This window comes from Macaca fascicularis, chromosome 18 (genome assembly GCF_037993035.2).
Source record: "Macaca fascicularis isolate 582-1 chromosome 18, T2T-MFA8v1.1".
Classification (NCBI taxonomy): domain Eukaryota; kingdom Metazoa; phylum Chordata; class Mammalia; order Primates; family Cercopithecidae; genus Macaca; species Macaca fascicularis.
The window spans coordinates 68,877,792-68,899,191 of record NC_088392.1 but is presented as its reverse complement, the minus strand read 5'-3'; the positions used below and the strand labels follow the sequence as shown (position 1 = coordinate 68,899,191).

Sequence of the window (21,400 nt, the reverse complement as noted above, 5' to 3'; positions counted from 1 at the left end):
TTTTCTAGGTCCTGATGTTCGGCGAGACAAACCTGTAACAGGAGAACAAATAGAGGTATTTGCCAACAAGCTGGGTGAACAATGGAAGATTCTGGCTCCCTACTTGGAAATGAAAGACTCAGAAATTAGGCAGATTGAGTGTGACAGTGAAGACATGAAGATGAGAGCTAAGCAGCTCCTGGTTGCCTGGCAAGATCAAGAGGGAGTTCATGCAACACCTGAGAATCTGATTAATGCACTGAATAAGTCTGGATTAAGTGACCTTGCAGAAAGTCTAACTAATGACAATGAGACAAATAGTTAGCTTCTTTTTTTTCTTTTTATTAAAACTGTGATAGATTTTGTTACCAAGCAGCATTTGATAAGAGGTCCACTGGTTTTGGTAAACAATAAACATTTTTATAACAATTGTTGTACAGTCGGCTGGTGCTCTAAGAACAATAGAACACATATTGGCTCAAACCAGAGTTTGGGGAGGTTGGTAGGAGGGTGGGTTGAGATAATGACCTAAACGAAGTGACCCTCACAAAATCTATTTTTGTTAAGTAGATGTATTTATAATGAAGTTAAATAAGCATTATTTAGGGATATGTTGTTTCCTATACCAAATTAGTTTCCTGTGTGCTGTTAGTAGTTACAAAATTTAGCTATCCTGGAATCCCAGAATAACACTTTCTGAAACCATATGACTGCTCTGTTCTTATTCGTGCTTTCAAGCAGAGGATCAACAAATGATGGTTTGTTCTGCCTGCCACGAGTCTTGATCGTTAAAATTGTACTGGCACCCAGCTGTGCTCACTCGTAACTGTCTATGGCTCCAGCTACACTATAACAGCAAAGGTAAGGAGCTGCAACACTTCATAGCCTGCAAAGCCTGAAATAATTTACTATCTATCTTGTCCATTACAGAAAATGTTTGCCAACTTTAAAAGAAATGAAGTCTGAAACCTCACTTTTCCTTCTAGCCTTACAAAAATTGCCTGACCTCTCAAGACTTTTAATCACTTCAGGGATTCTTGTGACATTCAAATGAGATGTATGTGAAAGCACCCTATACACAGCAAAGCACTAAGTAGTAGTAGCAGAAGACAGTACCACCGCCTTTTCCTGTTCCCATTTCCCTTTAGGGCTCTAAGATGAGGTCATCATTGTTTTTAATCCTGAAGAAGGGCTACTGAGTGCAGATTATTCTGTAAATGTGCTTACTTGGGCCTAACTTCTAGCTAGTCAAGCAGTGATCTAGCACGGCTCTAATGCTGAGATGGCCTCGGTGTGAGTGGCACAGCATATAAGGCACATTCAGAAATCAAGACTTTTTTTTTTTGCTGCCTATTCTCCCTTCTCAAAGACCTTACAGGCAAGGCTGAATTCTAAAATAGCCTTATTAGTTTAAAACGACACTGGTATAACTCCCATTTCTACTTGAAAAAATTCTTTGGAATAATGCTTGTAGATCAAATAAAATGAAATCAAACTTTTTATAATAAGGAATTACAATTTTTTAAATTCTAATCTATTCCATACAAGGCTTATATACTTTGCTCTAAACCTAGCTCACCTGGTCTAGTAGCTACAGCATCTAGTAGCTACAGTCAGAAAATCTAAATTCTAATTGTTAAATTCATGTCCTCAATAAAATTGTTCTGACTGAATGAGATAATGAATAAAAAAGACTGCAAAGTTATAAGCATCATACAAATATACATGAATCATTATAATTCTTATGGTCTCCTCCTCCCCATTGTATTCTTAATCCCCTCCACGAAGTAGAAAGTATTGATTGCCAAGTCAAAGTTTAGGTGAGGAAGCTATTTACAAATAAGTTTCCCTGCAATGCTTATTTTATCCCCCCTAGTGTTCACAGATTACATCACATCAGATTTGAAAGTAAAATGGCTGTTTTCTATTTTTAATAGTTATCAGTGTTGTGCTCTGCAGAGCATTCAAACAACATACACAAAGAAAGATATGAGATGTTATGATAATCCCCAAACTTTATTATAAATAACTCAAAATTAGAGCCAAACTGGCTGGTATTCTATGCTTTATCCTTTCCCTAGCAATCAGCCAAGGGTCCTGGAACAAAGATGAGTAACTAATGTATTAAAATGTAAGAAGCCTATCATATTGAAATACCTCATATGCTTGGTATTTTCTACTATCACCTTAAAATCACTAAAATTCTGAAATAGACATTAAGATTTGGGGATTTTTTTTTTTGGAGAGAGTCTCTCTGTCACCCAGGCTACAGTGCAGTGGTGTGATCTCAGCTCACTGCAACTTCTGCCTTCCGGGTTCAAGCAATTCCCCGACCTCAGCCTCCCAAGTAGCTGGGATTACAGGTGTGCACCACCACGCCCGGCTAATTTTTGTATTATTAGTAGAGACAGGGTTTCACCATGTGGCCAGGCTGGTCTCAATCTCAGCCTCAAGTGATCCACCTGCCTTGGCCTCCCAAAGTGCTGGGATTATAGGCGTGAGCCACCACACCCAGCCAAAGTTTGGGGAATTAGGAAATACAAACACCAACTGAGCCAAGGAACAAATCTGACTGATAACATCACTGCATTTGGCATCCAAAGAAATCCATTACTTTTACAACTTTGTATTATTTCTTTGTAAAATACAGGCAGGCAAAGAAGATAACAAATATTTTCAAATGGATGCTTGACAGCACAGTGTTAATAACCATCTTCAGAAACTGTACAGCATTAAACATATCTGAATCTTCAGCCAAGCTCCAACACTCAGAAGACAAAAGACTTGAGGTCAAAAGCTATTAATCCCCCTTTTTTTATTATTATTAAATGTCCTCATTTTCTAAAAGTAAGCAACCAGAGCTTGTCAACATTTTCTTAAGATTGATTATTACAAAGCCATTCCAAAGTTAAATGTACAATCCACAGTACATCAGAGAGAGACACAATAATAAATGTATAATCAAATGTACTATTACTGATCACAATTTATTTTAAAGTCATGAAAAGCCTGCAACAGGCTGGACAAATACTTGATTGTGCCCATGTTTCCATGGGATGGACAGCAGCACTGAGTTACACAATGAGAGCAAAACTTCCTTTTCCACCTTCCTGGAAAAATGTTTGTTAGATAAGGCAAAGGATGGGTGGCTATAGAATGGTGGTTTGAACCATGCAAGAACAACAAATAATAGGTAATAGGTGTGCAATAAACATCTGATTGCTGAATCTTGGGTGAAAAAGGCAGCAAGAAAAATGACCACAGAAAGAAATGATTGAAAGGCATTTCAACTCAGAATTTTTAAAAATAATGCAAGAAATAATAAGCTTTTAAAAAATGTCTTTCTGCCACCCTTATACAGGGCAGCACAATCCAAAGATAATTTTCTCTTTTCTGTAATTTTTTAGGTTGATGCACAGAGTGGTCTGCTTCTGTCCTCTTGTTTCAAACGAGGGGAAACAGATAAAACCACCTATGTGTCTTCCTCTAAAGCTCTGGATTATAGAAATGATCAGCAAATAACATTTATTTTCACACCTAAGCATAAATAGCTAAAATGAAGACTACTATTCACTTTCCTCTTCCATTATTTCAACTCTGCGAGGCCCATAGAGTAGAACGTAAGCAATATGCCAGTCTCCACCACCAGAAAGCCGTAAGATATCTTCTGGTGTTACGATGCTGACTTTGTCATCATCAAACTTAATCCATTCATCTAAATAACAGGGAGAAGATGAATTAATGTTATGCAGGATTCTTCTCTGAGTTCCACTGCAAAAAAGGTATAGCGTCATCGGAGGCACAGCAGTGCTCCATTGGCCACACCAACAGTCCTCCAAATGCGGCCCGGTGACCACACAGGCTTAAGGGCACTGCAGGGGTTCCACCAGGTTACAACTACTTCAATGACACCACTACAGCACTGCTTGCCTTTTCCACCCTGCATTCTCTCAAGTGTGCTCTGGAATTTTCCAGAGGCTACATAATGTATGATAATGCAACAGACTGAATGCAAACACTAACAGGAGAACCCAGCTGCCTCCTATTTAAGCCAGACAACAGAAAGACATAAAAATGTAAATCAGTACCATTTCTCACTCACTTTGTTTTTACATTAATACGTAATGGGCTTATTACTATCATTTTTAAAACTAATTTTTTTAATTTCTCACTTTTAATTTTTAATACAGTAAATATTAAGAGGCAAACCTCATAAACCAAAGCTCTTTGGGGCTTCAAGAATGTGAAGTGGTTCTGAGACCCAAAGTTTGAAAACCACTGCTATAAAATAAATGAACTGTTAAAATAATACTGAACAGTTGAAAAAAGAATACTCATTACCTTGTTTCCTTTTCACCCATGATACATAATGACCTGAAGAACTAGACCTTCCCTGGTGTGTTAGTACTGCTTGTAAGTCATAGTATCCACAATTATTGGAGCCAATATCTAAAAAAAAGATGTAAATCCATTAATATTAGACAATGAATAGATATGTGCCTCCTCAAGCTAAGTAACAATCAATAACTCTAAAGTTCACATTAGGAAAGTATTATATTATCAGAATCCAATAAGATACTACTGTCCAAATCCCAGCACTTGAGGAGGCCAAGGTGGGCAGATCACAAGGTCAGGAGATCGAGACCATCCTGGCTAACACGGTAAAACTCCATCTCTACTAAAAATACAAAAAATTAGCCGGGCTTGGTGGCGGGCGCCTATAGTCCCAGCTACTCGGGAGGCTGAGACAGGAGAATGGCGGGAACCCGGGAGGCGGAGCTTACAGTGAGCCGAGATCACTAGACTGCACTCCAGCCTGAGCAACAGAGTGAGACTCCATCTCAAAAAAAAAAAAAAAACCAACAAGATACTATTGTGCAATCATAGTTACGGCTTCATAATTGATGTTTTAAGAAGTAACTTACTCATAAAACTGTATGCCAACAAGAGTAAATTTACTATATGTCATATTAAGGTAAATTGTTCAAGAAACCTGACATTTTGTTTGAAAAGGACATCAGAATAAGTAAATATGGGGTAAGACATAAATTTTACCTTAAAAAGACACACAGACAATAACTCAAAATGAAAATGTTACTTACCATCAGCAAAAGAAAAGGGTTCATACTTAACTTCTTTCTGGGGACTACTCTTTTTGTCACTCTGAGGAGAAAAAAATGTTTAAATGATGATTTTGGAAATAAAATTTGAATTCTCTGTAAGTGTTCAATTTCATAAATATTTACTGTCTACAGTGCAAAGCAGAGACAAAATAGTCTACCTTTCAAATTACTAAAATGATATAACTACAGTTAAAACTGTAAACCCAGCAGTCCTACACTTGAACAATATAAAATCTTGTTACAGTACAGTAGCAGACACCCTGAACATGATGACCAATTTTAAACCACTAAAGTGAGAGCATACCAGTGAATACAGCAGTACAGTTCAACAGTGCTCTAGGGCAGAAAAGGAAAACCCAATTTCCCAATGTTACCAAAATCCTATCAAACCACAGCGGTGGGGGGAAAAAACTACCTCTGTAACAAGAGAAGTTAAATTCCTGTAGTTTGCATTAAACCACCCGAGCCCTGCCCACTCGCCACGCCAGCACAAATAAACTGAAATATTTTTCAGCAAAGCCTTACCTATATTAAAGAGGCATGATTTAAATTAGACAAGGATTCTTAGTAGGAACTCACTGCTTCAAGTCATTTTAGCATGGAACATGAGAAAAATTTATCTAGGTATACAGCACAAAGTTCTTTAAAACTATAATGGTAATGAAGACAATGCCAGTAGCTTACAGGTAGCTGTGATGACAAGAAGTCAAAGGATTCCACAACAAAAAATGGCAACTAGGTTAATCACATCTTTTTTATATAGAGAATGAAAACACCTACAGCAACCATTGAAAAAACTGTACAAAGCAGCACATTTAAAAACATTGTACAGGATACTAAAACACAGTTCAAGTAACCCACAAGAAGACAAAAAAAAAAAAAAAAGCAAAACATCAAAAAAGCAGAATTAAACCCTAACGTCAATGATTGCACTAAATGTAAATAGTCTATACCTAAATCACATTTAAATTTAATATAATTTAGGCCAGGTACAGTGGCTCACGCCGAGGCGGGCAGATCACTTGAGGTCAGGAGCTCAAGACCAGCCTGGCCAACATGATGAAACCCTGTGTCTAATAAAAATACAAAAATTAGCCAGGCATGGTGGCAGTCGCCTGTAATCTCAGCTACTCGGGAGGCTGAGGCACAAGAATTGCTTGAACTCAGGAGGCAGAGGTTGCAGTGAGCCGAGATCGTACCTATGCACTCCAGCCTGGGCAACAGAGCAAGACTGTCTCAAATAAATAAATACATGTGATAGAATTTAAATCAAGTAAGTGTGCCCTCTCTCCACAATGGCATCAAACTAGAATCAACAGAAACATAACAGGAAAATTACTTAGGCCCTTCTAAATAATCCATGGTCAAAGAGCAAGTCTCGAGAAATTTTTAAAAATACAAAGAACAGAATGAAAATAATATATATCAAAATTCATAGGATATAGTGAAACCACTGCTGAAAGAGAAATTTATATCACAAGGCAAGCAGAATAAAGGAAATAAGAGCAGAAATCAATACAATTAAAAACAGAAAATAGAGAAAAATCCATGAAACAAAGCCAATTCTTTGACGAGATCAATAAAATTAATAATCCTCAAGCAAGGGGGACAAACACAAATTACAAATATCAGCAATGAAACGGGATGGATCTCACTCACTAAACATCCTACAGACATCAAAAGGGTAATAAATACTAGAAACAACTCTACATACAAATTTGATAAGCTTATGAAATGGATCAATTCTGGGAAAACAAATTACAGAAATAAATACAATATGAAATAGATCATTTGAACAGCCCTGTATCTATGAAGGAAATTAAATTTGAAATGTAAAAACTCCAATAGAAAAAAAATAAATAAAAATAAAATAAACAAATAAAAGCTCCTGAAAGTAAAATATCTAAGCATAGATTGTTCCACCAATTCTATGAAATGATCACCAATTCTATCAAATGTTTAAAAAAAATTAACACCAAATCTACATACTCTCTTCAAAACACTAACGGATAAAAACAGCTAATAAATTCAGCAAAGTCAAGGATTTAAGATCTATATACAAAAATTCATTTTATTTCTATACGCTAGCTTTACTAGCCACTCTAGACAATGAAATTAAGAAAGGAATGCCATTTACAAAAGCATCAAAAAGAATAAACTATTTAGGAATAAAATTAACCAAAAAAGTCCAAGGCTTGTACACTGAAAACTAAAAAACATTATGAAAAAAAATTAAAGACCTAAATGAATAGAAAGACACATGAAGTTTACGGATTGTAAGACTTAATACTTTTTATTTTTTGAGACAGAGTCTTACTCGGTCACCCAGACTGGAGTGCAGTGGTGCCATTTTGGCTCACTACGACCTCCGTTTCCCATGCTCAAGTGATCCTCCCACCTTAGCCTTCTGAACAGCTGGGACTACAGGCACACGCCACCAAGCCTGGCTAATTTTTGTATTTTTTGTAGAGACAGGGTTCCGCCATGTTGCCCAGGCTGGTCTCAAACTCCTGGGCTCAAGGAATCTGCCCACCTTGGCCTCCTAAAGTGCTGAGATTCATCTTAATACTATTAAGATGGTAATACTTTTTAATTGATCCACAGATTCAATGTAATCCCCATCAATCTTTTTTTAAGAAATGGATGAGCTGATCCTAAAATATACATGGAAATGCAAGGGACTCAGAATAGCTAAAATAACTTTCAAAAAGAAGAACAAAAGTGAAAGTTGATACTTCACAATTTCAAGCCTCATTAGAAGACTACAGTAATCAAGACAGTCTGGTATGAGCATTAGAACAGACATATAGACCAATGGAATAAAATTAATAGTCTAGAAATACAGCCATACATACAGATGGTCAAATTAATCTCTACAAAGGTTTCAAGACCATCTGATAGGCAAACAACAGTCTTCTTAAAAAATGGTGCTGAGACAACCAGATATTCACATGCGAAAGAATAAATCTGAACCCACACCTCACACTATATAAAAAGTTAACCCTCAATGGATCAAAGATCTACATGGAAGAACTAAAACCACAGAACTCTGAGAAAAAAAACACACATATAAATCTCTGAGGCCTTGAACTAGACTTTTTTTTTTTTTTTGAGATGGAGTCTCGCTTTGTCACCCAGATTGGAGTGCAGTGGTGTGATCTCAGCTCACAACCTCTGCCTCCCAGGTTCAAGCGATTCTCCTGCCTCAGCCTCCCAAGTAGCTGGGATTATAGGTCCGCACCACCACACCCGGCTAATTTTTTGTATTTTTAGTAGAGACAGGGTTTCACCATGTTTGCAAGGCTGGTCTCAAACCCCTGACCTCAAATGATCTGCCTGCCTTGGCCTCTCAAAGTGCTGGGATTACAGGTGAGAGCCACCGAGCCGAGCCCGGCAATGCTTTCTCAGATATGACACCAATAGCACAGGCAACCAAATAAAAAAATAGACTGGATTTCATAAAAATTTACAAAACCTTTCCTCTGCAAAAGACCCTACGTTAAGAGGACGAAAACATAAGCTACAGGCTAGGAGAAAATATTCACAAACCACATATCCAACAAAGGTCTAGAATATGGAGAACTCTCAAAATTCAAGAGTAAAAAAACCAAACAGTCCAATTAGAAAATAGGGAAGGCCGGGCGCGGTGGCTCACGCCTGTAATCCCAGCACTTTGGGAGGCCGAGACAGGCGGATCACAAGGTCAGGAGATCGAGACCATGGTGAAACCCCGTCTCTACTAAAAATAGAAAAAATTAGCCGGGTGCAGTGGCGGGCGCCTGTAGTCCCAGCTACTCGGGAGGCTGAGGCAGGAGAATGGCGTGAACCCGGGAGGCGGAGCTTGCAGTGAGCCGAGATTGCGCCACTGCACTCCAGCTTGGGCGACAGAGCAAGACTCTGTCTCAAAAAAAAAAAAAAAAAAAAGAAAATAGGGAAAAGACAAGAAGAAGCATTTCACAAAAGAGGATATACAGATAGCAAACACATGAAGACATGCTCAACTTCATCAGTCACTAGGGAAGTGCAAAGGAAAACACAGTATCACTATAAACCTATCCAATGGCTGAAATGAAAAACAGTGACACCACCAAATGCTGGTGAGAATGCAGAGAAAGTGAATCGGTCACACCTTGCTGGTGGAAATGTGAAATGGTACAGCCACTCTAGAAAATAATTGGCAGTTTCTTGAAAAACTAAACATGCAACTACCACGCAATCTAACAATTGCATTCCTAGGCATTCATTCCAGAGAAATGGAACTTACGTTTACATTAAAACCTGTACACAAATGTTTACAGCAGGTTTATTCATCACAGACAAAAACTAGAAACAATCCAGGTGTTCTTCAACAGGTGAATGGTGAAGCCGATTGTGGTAAACTCAAACCAGGGAATACTGATCAGCAATGAAATGGAAGGAGCGACCAATATGCATTAACACCCTGGAAGAATCTCCAGAGAATTATGCTGAGTGAGAAAGGTTATATTAAAGAGTGGAAGAGTTTTTACTTCGTTTGTGTTTTTTTTTAGAAACAAGGTCTTGCTTTGTTATGCAGGTTGGAGTACTGTGGCACAATCATGGTTCATTACAGCATTTAACTCTTGGCCTAAAGCAATCCTCTCATCTCAGCCTCCCAAGTAGCTGGGACTACCTATGTATGCCACCACATCCAGCTGATTTTTTTAAATTTTCATATTTTGTAGAGACAGGGTTTCACCATGTTGCCCAGGACAGTCTCGAACTCCTGGCCTAAAGTGATCCTCCTGCCTCAGATTCTCAAAGTCCTGGGATTACTAGCGCTAGCCACCATGCCTGGCCAACTTACTTGAAATGACAAAATTATAGAAATGAACAGGTTGGTAGTTGTCAGGAATTAAGGGTAGGGCAGAAGAAAAGTGGCTCTGTGGCAATTACGCAGGATCTTTGTGGTGATGGAAATGTACTGTATTTTGATTGTATCAAGGTCAACACTAGGTAAGGTTTTATGCGAAGTACTTTGAGGAGATAAGTATAAAAGGAGTATGAGCTACAGATTATGGGGGGAAAGAAAATATTAAGCTTATTCTACCACAAAGGACTCATTTACTCTAAGTAGAGTTCCTGTTTCTCATGCTAAAATACACCTAAAGGCCTCTCTGGGAGGCCTAGGCAGGCAGATCACCTGAGCTCAGGAGTTCAAGACCGGTCTGAGCAACATGGCAAAACCCTGTCTCTATCAAAAATACAAAAAATTAGCTGGGCATGGTGGTGCATGCCTTGGTCCCAGTTACTTGGGAGGGTGAGGTGGGAGGATCATTTGAGCCTGGGAGGTTGAGACTGCAGTGAACCTGGGTGACAAAAGGAGACACTGTCTCAAAAAAAAAAAAAAAAAAGGAAAATAAAACACATGCAAAACTTTAAAGACCTGCACCGATATATGGAGGATGTGTATACCTGCTAATTGTAATACAGATTCATCCATTTTTATTAATACTATACAAAGTATAGTTCTGAAGGAAAAATGAAGCAGGAAAAAAAAGAGAGTAATTGCTGAGCACTGATGGGAGATTAAGATACTAAGATTAGAAAGTCAGCAGTAAGAACCTACTGTATTTGGCTGCTGATTCACTTTTTTATCTTCTAGATCCTTGAATTTGGATCGAAAAGACACCATTTTCTCCTGAAGTTCTGGTGTACACAGTTCATACATATCCAACATAAGAGGAAATTTAACATCCTATATACAAACAAAAAACATGTGTAAACACATTTATAAAGATACTTAACGTATCACACATCTGAAGTAATGCTTTCGTAATTCAAATACAGTTGAAAATAAAAATCTGTGAAAATCACTTGGAAATCTGCAGTTGAAAACCTCTTAAGAATGCCTATTTTTAAGAATGATCTGGTTCTAACTTTTTTAAGGTGAGAAATTTTCAAAACATGTTTTTCCATTAAATACTCTAACCCACAAAACCAACCACAGAGGAAGTACCAAAATTTACCTGAAAGAAGAAACATCTCAGAAATACTAGACAAGCTGCTGTGAAAATAATGGATCTCCCAAACTGGAATAAACGTTTTTTTTTTTTTAAGTTTGAAATACAACTTTACATAGAAATAATAGTGATATAGTTCAATAGCTTATAGTAGTATATATTTAAAGTATACAACACTAGATACTTAAAGTACATTTAACCTTCTCTTCTCATACAATGCTAAGTATATTCGAAAATATACTAAGAATTTAAGCTCAAAAGGCTAAAATGATAGGCCCCTCCTGGGACTCTATGGAGATGTAGCAGAACTACAACTCAACAAAAACAGTTGGTTTCTGAGGCTGGATCCTAAATCAAGGGATTACAATTTAAGTACTCTTTGGGCACCAATGATTTTCTCCTTTCACCTGAAAGAAAGGAACCACCTAGAATATAGTGCAGAGTGTTATCACTCCCTACCTCAGGCCCTTCTCCAAGCTACTGAATCAGTATCCCTGAAGCTGAGGATGTGGTCTAGGGCACTATTTCTGCGTAGTGCAGGAGAGTCATCAGAATTATATGTGAATCTTTTGAAAAATATAATATCCTAGGCCCCACCAAAGACCCAGATGTTTGGGGGTGAGGGAGAAGCCAGGCGTGTGTACAATTAAATATAAAAAAAAATAGATCATTCTAATATACATTCATAGTTAAGAATCACCTGTCTAATATTAGTATCTCCCCTAAATATTTCAAAGAACCTAACTATTCCTAAAGGAATAATGAAAGCAATTGTAAGTTAGCAATTACCTTCAAAGAATTACATTTCTTATACAAAGTAAAGTTCATTACTAACCTTAAGAACTTTGGCATTCACAGATTCCTTCTCTTTATAAAAAAATCGAACCATCTGAATGGTCAAGTAAGCAGGTAGCCGGCTGATCTTGGACTAAGGAGAGAAAATGGAAAGAAATCCAATTACATCAAAATACCATACAAGTTTTAATTCTTCAGTGGTAAAAATTAAGACTGGATAAAATTAATTAACTGGAAATATTTCAATGAAGTAGAATTTGGCTTCGAAAGGAATGCATAACTTACAGATTTGATATACAAGGCATTTCTTTGCAATGTTGGAGACTGTTTGGTGATTTCTTCCTGAAGTCGCTAAAAAAGAACATAACAGAAGACCAAACATTAGTTTAAAAAATTTCTGCAATATAGAATCACACCACTAAGCCTTTTAAAAACTAGCACCACTTAATAGGCAATATACAGTATATCAATGGGTTTATACCACTGAAACACAATATGATGACAATATGGGAAGACTTCCAGATACTGTTCAATTCTTATAAGGCATCAAATAATTTACGCTGTTGTGGACTCCTCCCGAGTGTAAATACTGTTTGATGTTTTTTAGTTATGCCCCAAATGATGCTTAGATTCAGAGAATTTTATATTGTATTTTATATAACAAAGCTCTGTCATTCCTGTTTATTATCAGAATATTCACCCTAGAGGAAAATTAAGAGAACCCAGGAAACTCTTGTTCTTTACATTTTATGCATAAAAGCCAATAAGCACCGATCAATTATTGTTAAATTTGAAAACAGTCATAACACAGAAACCCTCTTTTAACCTAACAGATGTGGGAAAGCCTTTAGCTACTGCACATATCTTAACCAGCATGATCACCTTTCCACTTCTTACAGCCCATGTAACAATGAAAACGGTATTTATCCCTCTGGGCATCATTTGGAAAAGGTGGTAGTGGTAATCTATGTTATAGTGCTATTGTTAGAATTACAGTCAGCACATGTAGAAAACCTGGTAAAATATTTGGCATATACTCTACATTTAACAGTCACTACTATTTCTTTTTTTTTTTTTTTTTTTTTTTTTTGAGGCGGAGTCTCGCTCTGTCGCCCAGGCTGGAGTGCAGTGGCGCGATCTCGGCTCACTGCAAGCTCCGCCTCCCGGGTTCCTGCCATTCTCCTGCCTCAGCCTCCCGAGTAGCTGGGACTACAGGCGCCGCCACCACGCCCGGCTAATTTTTTGGTATTTTTAGTGGAGACGGGGTTTCATTGTGTTAGCCAGGATGGTCTCGATCTCCTGACCTCGTGATCCGCCCGTCTCGGCCTCCCAAAGTGCTGGGATTACAGGCTTGAGCCACCGCGCCCGGCCCAGTCACTACTATTTCTAATGTTATAGAAAAAATTAGCACTATTTATGTGCTCTGCTTTAAGAAAATAAAGAAAAAAGAAATTAGAATTAAAATAACCTACTGGTAATGTTTAAGCATGTTACACTTGTATAATAATTTTTTAACATCTGATTTTTTAAAATTACTAATCATTACAAAAGGAATCACTGTGGAGTAGCTTAAGTTTATTCAGCAGCAAAGCAGTAGAGAAACGAAGCCAAATTACTCAAGAATTATCAGAACAAAAGATAAAACATCTTAAAAGTTATAAAGGAAGTAAATACATTTTAGGAATACATGTTTTTCAAGAAAGTATATGTGGTGAAATCTTAATATTATCACCAATACACTATCATCTAGACCTTCTGGGTATGTTCGGTTTTCCTATACTTTTACAAAATTGTGAAGAAAATACCATTCCGGAGAGTCCCTCCCAAAGCACTCCACTCCACACTCTCCGATGAACACTGAGACTTCATTTGCTGGTAAATCCTGAAACTTGCACATCATGCCTTACATGGTTTGACTCCTGGGGGTTAAGTACTTTTGTGTTTTTAAATGAATTTCTCTTAACAGTCACCATGTTCTTATCCACGCTGCCTCAAAACTCTCCCCTCAGTATCATAAGACAGAACATGACTCACTCTCTCTTCTTATGTCCATTTACCAACCCTTCCCCTGCCAAACTTACCCCAAACTGTAGATGACAGCCCCCAGACAACAAATCATCTTGTTTATCAACATAATCCAGGTCCCGCTTCAGTGTTTATCAACCCAACCCCTCTGCCCAAACTAGGCCTCTGCTCTGCACAGAGGACCTATTCCAATGCCTCATCATTTTTCACTGACTTTTCTTCCTTCAAGACTTCTGGTTAGAGGAGACAGAAAAGAGGATCAACCAAAATTTTTAAATATTCTGCCCTCCAGGCCCTTCTTCAAATATCTAGATGCTGCAACAGCTCTTTTATTCATGATTTATTTTTCATACAACTGTGTTTAGGAAGAAGCTAACTTAAATTAAAATAAACAATCCTGGCTGGGCAGTGGCTCATGCCTGTAATCCCAGCACTTTGGGAGGCCGAGGCGGGCGGATCATGAGGTCAGGAGATTGAGACCATCCAGGCTAACATGGTGAAACCCTATCTCTACTAAAAATACCAAAAATTAGCCAGGCGTGGTGGCTATACTTGGTATTTTTGTATACCAAATATAGTCCCAGCTACTTGGGAGGCTAAAGCAGGAGAATCGCTTGAACCTGGGAGTCAGAGGTTGCAGTGAGCGAGATTGCGCCACTGTACTCCAGCCTGGGTGACAGAGAGAGACTCCATCTCAAAAAAAAAAGAAAAAAAAGAAAAAAATAAAATAATCCTAATTATCAGAGATTTTGAAAGTGAAATCACATGAACTGCAATTTGAAAACTATTAAAAGATAGCACTTCAAATGGGGAGATCCTTCAAGAGATATACATGTCCCCAAAGCATACCAAATTAGTAAGTCAGCAAGCAAAACCATATGTTTTATCCATGGGCTTATCAGCAGAGTGGAAGCCAACATTTTATGTGAGTCTGCATTCTTTAGTATGGCACTGGAAAAGCAGCACTAACTGAATAACGAAAGAAGCGAGTTCTAGTTCTGGCTCTGCCAAAAGCCAGTTAGGTTATTTAAATTCCAGGGCCTCAACTGCAAGACAGTGCAATGGCAGAACAACTACATGCCCTGATTTGCACAAAAAAATCCCAGTTTACACTGCATAATTACTAACATACCCTCATTCACTCTCCACCAAAGTGTCCTAGTTTAGACAATACATTGTATGATCACCCTTAATGGTTAAGAGCACAAATCCACAAACAACCCTATAGTTACTCTCATTTTCATGTAAGAAAACAGAAGCTTAGATTAAGTAATTTTCCTTAAAGTTAATAGTTCAACTAAGTTATTGGGCCCATGAAAACAACTAACTCTAAGGAAAAATTAAATCTTAACATGTATATTATTCAACAAACATTTCTTGAGTGCTTTAAAATAAAGCAAGGTACAGCACAAAGCACTAGGTGCTTCTTCAGTGTGAAGCAGGAACATCCAGTGATTAAAAAGTGAGATGTCCCAATATTTGTTAGCATATGCAACCATGTCAATAATGCTTTTGTTTATGAAATGAAAAGCTAGTTGAAGTTTGTTTGATTTCTGACTACACAGTTGATTTTGATAGTGACAATAATTATGTTCTACAAAGTCACCACAAGCACTGAATCAGTGAATACTGAACCACTGCTCCTAGAGGAAATACAGGATTAGATTCCGCCAACCTTTGATCACAAGATTTTCATCAACCAATCAATATATAACCTTGTTTTATGTGTGTTTCTGTTTAAAGACACCTTATTTCACATACTGTGTTGATTAAATAACATTGAACTCAGAGCCAACAGCACAACTCAGGCCCAACTGAAGCTTCTCTAACATGTGTATTTTCTCAGTAAGGCACATCACAGCCTTCCCACACTTAGAAACACTAGACAGCACTCAGTCCTATGCTTGGCGGGTCATCTTAAACAGTGAAATAACCAATAAAAAGCAGAAATTAAAAAAAAAAAACCGGTGCTAACATTCCTGCTAAAATGGTATTTGTTTACCAAGCTGAAACAAGACGGCCAAGTACTTGTTTGACCTCAGATGAGACTGTGTGTATTGGGCAACTCAAAATGCATGTTGCTCTGCACATGTCTACAAATGACCATTAAAGCCCAGCGAATAATGACTTTGGCTTACTTGCGAATGTGGAATTCACAAACAACAAGGATGGACTGTGATTGTCCTTACCAATTTAAGTCCTGTAAAAAGATACTTGACTTCCTGATTGATAAAACAGCTAAGCTGAAGTTGATTTTCCTTTCCTTTGGTGACTTCTTCTTCTTCAGATTCTGTACATTTCATGCTTTGTAAACTAAGATAAGGAATATGCCAACGGGTATTCAATTTGTTATATACTCTTGAATATAATACATTATCCTAATTCCATTAAAATTAATAGTATCATTCATTGGCATTTAAAACATTTTAGTCTCCCAATAAAGATTCATTTCAACATACTTAAGAATGTTCATTTGGCTACCAACAATTCTATAAACAACAATGAGTAATAAATGTGTATTAAAAGATAAACTGCAATAAACTCTGAACTATAAACTGGTATTTAGTGTGGTCTTATAATGGTCTTAGAAGCCCAAAGGTACATAAACATAATTTTTTTCTAAGATTTTCTAACCATGACCTAGAAAACAGTACTTTCCTGATTCATGTTTTATTAACTGGTTCAATCTCATGTATATAGTTGATACACACCATTTTATACAATTAAAAAATTCTTTATTTTAAAAGTTATTATTAACAGTCACCTTGACATATAAGAAATTAATTCTTTATAAGGTGAATGAAAATGAGGTAGACTCTGCTAAAGATGTTCTTAGGAAAAAATAATAAATATCCTTCAAGAAATAAATTAGAATAATTATATTAATCAAAACATAATGAATAATCCCATTATCCTTCAAGGTCACTCCAATAGGTATACTTTTCCAAATTCCTCATTTCCATTACTGTATTTTTTTAGGCATAAAAACCTCTGGGCTGGACGCAGTGGCTCACACCGGGAGGCCAAGGCGGGTAGATCACCTGAAGTCAGGAGTTCCATACTAGCCAGGCCAAGAGGGTGAAACCCCCTCTCTACTAAAAATACAAAAAATTAACTGGACATGGTGGCATGCGCCTGTAATCCCAGCTACTTGGGAGGCTGAGGCAGAATTGTTTGAACCCGGGAGGCAGAGGTTGCAGTGAGCCAAGATCGCACCATAGCACTCCAGCCTGGGCGACAAGAGCGAAACTCTGTCTCAAAAACGAACAAACAAAAAAAAACAAAAAAAAAAACCTCTGAAGAATTTTTCTTCTACCCACCACCAATCAATCAGCCAATGATGCTATTTATGTCAATTCTAATAAGGTAGATAGTCTATACAAATCTTGGCTCATAAGGATACGTAGTTTCAAACTCAACACCGAAGAACTGATCAATTAAACTTTTCTTTTTAGAAGGTGTCGCTGCCGATGCAGATGAAGAGTCTGTCTGCAAAAAATTAAAATAAAAATTCCAACTTTATATAAATATTAATGTATATTTTCTTCCACACAATTCAGTTTAGTAATACATATTTAAGTTTTTAAAATATAGTCCCTTAATGTAAAATCCTTCAAAAAACATTACAAAAAATCACCAATGAATTAAGTTTAATAAATAATACATTAAATGTAAATGTCGTATGCAAGCTTCCAAATTCTGACTACAGATTGAGCATCTAAAGTATTTAAATACACATCTACCCATTAAGATGAACTTATTTTAAGCCTTTGCGGGGAAAAAAAATAAAAAAAGAATCAAGATATAATGAAAGTCTATAATCACAAATATATTTCAATTACCTCTTTAACAGAATCATCCTCTATGGCTTCCAATTTCTGTTGCAATACTCGCATCATTTGTATCCAACATTCATTAGCATCCTGTAATGTAAAAAAAGACAAAGTAAGTAATCCTGGCAGTGAATGATCTACAAAATTCTTCCAAAATAATCACTGTCTCCTAGGCAAGAGAGTGGTTTCCTTCTTTAAAAATATTAAGCCAAATAAGAGATATGATCTTCCAAAAAATAATTCTAGAATAGCTTATTCATTCAACAGACATCTGCTAAGCTCCAATTTGTGCTAAACACTGTACTAGATACTCAGCATAATAGCAGTGAAAATATAAAATTCAAGTAGAGATAAGGGTTATGAAGCGAAAAAAAAGCAGGATGGAAACAGTAAGTGATCAGGGGAAGGGAAGTGTCCTATTTCAACAAGGTCATCAGGGAAAGCCTGAGGCTTTGGTCTTGGAGCCCTGAGATCTGAAGGAGGTGAGAGAGCTGGTCTTGTACTTGTCTGACAGCCAAAGGAACAAGAGCAAAGGCCCTGCAGGAAGAGGGCACTTGAAGGGTTTAAGGAAGCCTGTGCAGCTGGAGAGGGGCAAGCAACTGGCAGAGTGGTAGTGATGAACTCAGAGAAAAAGCCAGGGGCTAGAGGATTTAGGACTGCGGTAGAAATCACTAGGGAGTACTGAACAAGGGGCCAACATAATCCTATCTTCATTTTAAAAAGGACACCATGGGTTGTGTAGAGAAACTGCAAAGGGGCAAAGGCAGAAGCCAGATGATCAGTTAAGACTACTGTTGAGGTTCCAGGCAAGAGACAGCCCTGGCATGAACTAGAGAAGACTGATGTTTATATTTCGAACTATGTTCCAATAAGTATGGTAAATGTAGGAAACCTAAGTTTTACATTTACAGAATGAAAAATACCTTGCCCTAATTACCTGTTGAAGATACTGTCCTTGTTCACCCTTCTCGGCAAACTGTGGGAAAGCCATGTGCAAAAACTGCAGTAGAATAATAGGTGGAATACTGGAAGAAGTTTTATCCATGGAATCAAACAAATCTCTAAGGGCTTAAAGACAAAGCAAACATTGCCTTAGTAAAATAGTCACATACTTAATACATGCGACTGTAAATTAATTTTAATTAATACAAACAAAAACCTACTTAATTTTTTTTTTTTTGAGACGGAGTCTAGCTCTATTCCCCAGGCTTGAGTGCAGCGGCACGATCTCGGCTCACTGCAACCTCCACCTTCTGGGTTCAAGCAATTCTCCTGCCTCAGCCTCCCGAGTGGCTGGGATTACAGGAGCATGCCACCATGCCTGGCTAATTTTTGCATTTTTTTAAGTAGAGACAGGGTTTCACCATGTTGGCCAGGCTGGTCTCAAACTCCTGACCTTGTGATCTCCCCACTTCAGCCTGGGATTACAGGTGTGAGCCACCACACCCAGCCGCTTAAATATTTTTAAGTGTATCTACTCTGACAATTGTTGGACTCTCAACAAGAAAAAAAGAAATCATTTTTAAATCTTAAAGAATTCACCAGAAGACCTTACAAAGCAATCACTAGTTGTAAACAACTTCAGAGCCCTGCCTCTCTCTTTCTTCTTGCCAGCCTTTGTATTCCCAAACAAAGCAGGGTGTTCTAATTCAGTACAAAGAACACATAACCTCTGTGTAGGGACCAAACAGGCATAATGTAATCGTTCTGCTACTCTGCCAAGATCAGGATAGCAGGTCACCTCTCCCCACTTACCTCCCTTTAAATCTATAATTGGTTCTCATCTACTCAACTCCTGGAGATTTAAATCTGGGTCCTTAAACAGCTGACTCTACTGGACAGCTAAGAACCAAAACTACTACTAATTTACCTTCTTCAGAAAACCTTCTTTCCACTTAACCCCTCTCAGCAGCATGAATCTCACAGTCATGGACCAGTCTGCTCTCTTGGAGTTCGAACCATTTCTCCTCTGCTGACTTCCTAGTGATCATACCTTGCTCTGCTTCATGTACAGCAAAACTCTTCCTCTAGCTTACCTCAACTTGTATGTTTTATTAATACCCAAGATGTGAAATGTCACCTATCATTATTATACAGACTGAACCCACCAAATACCACAGCATCTTAGCACAAAGCAGGGGCTCAAAAAAATGTTACTGAATAACAAAACTGAACACAATGTTTAAAAAATATTTTTGGAGGGAAGGCTGAAATTTAGGCATCACTACTAAGCTAATTATTTTTTTAAATAAAAGCCTACATTTTAATAATACTTTATATACTACTCAAAAACAAACAGATGATTTAAGATCTAGTATATACCATCAACAGAGCATCTCAAAAGTATTTCATCAGTTTAAAAGAAAAAGGTCAAGAAGAAATGTAGATTAAAAGATACTAGTAAGACATAACAACTAAATGCAATGTGGGATCTTAAATTGAATCCTGAAGCAGGAAAAAAAATTTTTAATGGACAATACTAGGACAGCTGGCAAAATCTGAATAAAGACTGTATTTTAGAGTACTGTGTGAAACTCCCAAATTCTAAAAAAAAAGTTTGTTTTTTGAGACAGTGTCGCAGTCTGTTGCCCAGGCTGAAGTGCAGTAGCACAATCTCAGCTAACTGTAACCTCCGCCTCCCAGGTTCAAGTTATTCTTGTGCCTCAGCCTCCTGAGTAGCTGGGATTACAGACATGTACCAACACACCCGGCTAATTTTTGTATTTTTAGTAGAGACGGGGTTTCACCATGTTGGCCAGCCTGGTCTCAAATCCCTGGCCTTAAGTAATCTGCCCGCCTCAGCCTCCCAAAGTGCTGGGATTACAGGCATGAGCCACAGCACCTAGCTCAGATTCTGAAAATTAAGAATTATCTTGTGGTTATGAATGTCCTTATTGTTAGGAAATACATACTGAGGTATTCAGGAATAAAACACCTGATGTCTGGCACCTTATTCTAAAATGGTTCAGAAAAAAATTACATGAATAACGGAAAAACGAGAAACCAAATGCAATTAAAAGTTAGTAACTGGTGAATTCTTACAACTTTTCTGTAAATTTAGATGTATTTCAAAACAAGAAGTTAAAAAGTCAAGAAGCAAAAATGTAAAGAACAGTATTTTTCATCGCACCAATACTATTAGCCGCATATATGATGCTGGAGAAGCTGCTGAAATTCTAAATTATTCTAAGATACATAAGCTGTCAAATGAAGTAGATATAAACGATCACACTTTCTCATTAAAAACTTCAACAAGTAAGTCTACTTTAGGAAAAAAGGTTAGAGTAAAATCTCTCTAACTGCAAATGACACAAAAGAAACCTGTTTATAATATCAAAAATCAATGGTTGACAACAGTGAGATAACACTTCATACTTCTTGGATGGCTACAATCAAAAAGACATATAATACTAAGTGCTGGTAAGGACACGGAGAAATCCGAACCCTTATACCCTTCTGGGGGAAATGTAAAATGGTGCAGCTCCTTTGGAAAATTCTGGCAGTTCCTCAAAAGGTTAAATACAGTAACCATATGACCCAGCAATTAATTCCACTCCTAGATACATACCAAAGAGAAATGAAAGCATCTGTCCACACCAAGACTTGTACACGAATGTCAGGAGTATTTGTAATAGTCAAAAAGTAGAAACAACCCAAATATCCA

The 21,400-nt window shown here is 37.4% G+C and overlaps 2 protein-coding genes across 7 annotated transcripts in view; one reads left to right on the top strand and one right to left on the bottom strand.

Moving 5' to 3' along the window:
- Positions 1 to 408, top strand: part of THOC1 (THO complex subunit 1) — a 52,496-nt gene extending 52,088 nt beyond the window's left edge. For all 3 annotated transcript variants that reach the window (XR_012427276.1, XM_005587073.4, XM_074022749.1), the window contains one exon: positions 9 to 408. Coding sequence is in view for 2 of the 3 variants with exons in the window: in XM_005587073.4 (XP_005587130.1) it covers positions 9 to 304 (296 nt within the window). In the remaining variant the exon portion in view is untranslated. The remainder of the gene's footprint in view (positions 1 to 8) is intronic.
- Positions 301 to 21,400, bottom strand: part of USP14 (ubiquitin specific peptidase 14) — a 56,688-nt gene continuing 35,588 nt past the window's right edge. For all 4 annotated transcript variants that reach the window (XM_045378026.3, XM_074022750.1, XM_005587070.5 and 1 more), the window contains 10 exons: positions 18,674 to 18,804; positions 17,746 to 17,826; positions 17,307 to 17,392; positions 16,093 to 16,207; positions 12,164 to 12,229; positions 11,919 to 12,011; positions 10,690 to 10,818; positions 5,082 to 5,142; positions 4,321 to 4,428; positions 301 to 3,694 (listed from right to left, as the gene is read on the bottom strand). In XM_045378026.3, coding sequence (XP_045233961.1) covers positions 3,546 to 3,694; positions 4,321 to 4,428; positions 5,082 to 5,142; positions 10,690 to 10,818; positions 11,919 to 12,011; positions 12,164 to 12,229; positions 16,093 to 16,207; positions 17,307 to 17,392; positions 17,746 to 17,826; positions 18,674 to 18,804 — 1,019 coding nt within the window. In that variant the 3' untranslated portion in view covers positions 301 to 3,545. The remainder of the gene's footprint in view (positions 3,695 to 4,320; positions 4,429 to 5,081; positions 5,143 to 10,689; positions 10,819 to 11,918; positions 12,012 to 12,163; positions 12,230 to 16,092; positions 16,208 to 17,306; positions 17,393 to 17,745; positions 17,827 to 18,673; positions 18,805 to 21,400) is intronic.